Source organism: Prosopis cineraria, unplaced genomic scaffold (genome assembly GCF_029017545.1).
Source record: "Prosopis cineraria cultivar Desert tree isolate PC_DT_omini unplaced genomic scaffold, ASM2901754v1 PC3, whole genome shotgun sequence".
Lineage (NCBI taxonomy): Eukaryota > Viridiplantae > Streptophyta > Magnoliopsida > Fabales > Fabaceae > Prosopis > Prosopis cineraria.
In genome coordinates, this window is record NW_026555334.1 from 18,529,578 (window position 1) to 18,531,349 (window position 1,772).

The 1,772-nt window shown below is 36.6% G+C and overlaps 1 protein-coding gene across 1 annotated transcript; it reads left to right on the top strand.

Annotated features, from left to right (window-relative positions):
* Positions 1 to 255: 255 nt before the first annotated feature.
* Positions 256 to 1,481, top strand: LOC129305431 (uncharacterized). The gene is made up of 2 exons (XM_054945463.1): positions 256 to 379; positions 1,111 to 1,481. The coding sequence occupies exons 1-2, from the start codon at positions 256 to 258 to the stop codon at positions 1,479 to 1,481; spliced, it is 495 nt and encodes a 164-aa protein (XP_054801438.1).
* The last annotated feature ends 291 nt before the right edge of the window (positions 1,482 to 1,772 follow it).

A 1,772-nucleotide genomic window follows, 5' to 3' on the forward strand; every position in this document is an offset into this window, starting at 1 on the left:
AAGATTATAATTTTGAGTTAAAGTACCATTCAGGAAGGCCAATGTAGTAGTCAATGCTTTGAGTCACAAAACCTTACATGTTGTGTGGTTGATCATCCATAAGTACAAGCTACTAGAAGATTTCTCCAGTGAATACTAAAATAGTCCAAATTTCACCGTGTAAAACTTGAATACAATAGTAATTACTAATGAATTCTGGAAATACTTAAGGAGAGCTCACTTAAAGACAAGTATCTATTAGGAATTTGAGACGATATGGAGGCAAACAAGATCAAGGATTTTTTGTTCAACGATGATAGATTGGTAGTATATAGAGATCGGGTATGTGTACCTGATGATAAAGGGGTTCGAGAGACCATTCTAGCTGAAGCTCATCGAAGTAAGTTCACCATTCATCCAAGAACTATCAAGATGTATTAAGACATGAAAAGTCATTAGTGGTGGCCCGGTATGAAGAAAGATGTGACAGAGTATGTATCCCGATGTCTGACTTGTCAAAAGGTGAAGATTGAACACCAAAGACCCCCAAGATTGCTATAACCATTATGTTTTTATGAATTTTATTCCTACCAAGATTGCTATTTGGGTAACTGTGGAAAGATTAACTATCTACTTATTTCCTAGCTATTAGAGCTTATTATGCCCTAGAGAAGCTTCCAGAGGTCTATATGCAAGAGATTGTGAGGTTACATAGGGTGCCTAAAGAAATTGTGTCAAATTATGATCTGAGATTCACCTCAAATTTCTGGAAAGCACTACAATAGGCCATAAAGTTCAGTACAGCTTACCATCCTCAGAGAGATGGTCAAATTGAGAGGACCATCCAGACTCTAGAGGATATGCTATGTGCTTGTGCCATCGAGTAAAATGGTAGTTAGGATAAGCACCTACCTTTGGCAAAATTCTCTTATAATAATAGTTTTTATGCGAGCATTCAAATGGCTCCATATGAAGCCTTGTACGGCAAGAAGTATAGATCGCTACTTTATTAGACCGAGTTGAGTGAGAGAAGCATAATGGGTCTTGATTTGGTAGATCAAACCACTGAGAAAATTGAGACTATCCGTTAGAAGTTGTTGATTGCTCAAAGTCAACAAAAGAGCTATGCAGATAAGAGGAGTAGACCGATAAAGTTCATGGTGGGAGACCACATATTTTTGAAGGTTACACCTATGACTAGAATTGGGAGGTCTATTCGTGCAAAGAAATTGACTCCTAGATTTATTGGGCCATTCAAAATTCTTGAGAGAATTGGGCCTTTAGAATACTGGATTGCCCTACCTCCTCATCTGTCAGGTGTGCACGATGTATTCCACGTGTCTCAATTGAAGAAATATCAACCTGATCCTTCACATGTGATTGAGCCCAAGGATGTAGAGTTATGTGAGAATTTAACATATTGGGTAAAGCTAGAGAAAATTGTAGATGTTAAGGAGAAACAACTAAGAAATAAGACAATTCGGCTGGTGAAAGTCATATAGAAAGGGATGACTTCTGGTGATACTACATGGGAAATTGAAGAGAAGATGAAAAACTAGTATCATCACTTATTTCTATGAGGTAAGGTTTTACTAGCTTTACTAGATTAAATGAATTTTAAGGATAAAATTCCTAAAAGGAAGGAAGAGTTGTAATATCCTGAATTTTAATTCCCTGATTAATTAAACCTAATTAGGGTAATTAAGTAAGTTGAAGTCATGTGTGGTCAAAGAGGTCTAATAATTATATTTGATGGTATTTCAGTCCTAGTTGTGGGTTCGATATTAAGGTGG

Excerpts from the sequence above, each read along its gene's own strand:
- LOC129305431 (XM_054945463.1), top strand. The coding sequence starts at position 256 with ATGGAGGCAAACAAGATCAAGGATTTTTTGTTCAACGATGATAGATTG. Across the intron at positions 380-1,110 it reads TCTAGCTGAAGCTCATCGAA|ATAAGAGGAGTAGACCGATA; the intron begins GTAAGTTCACCA and ends AGAGCTATGCAG.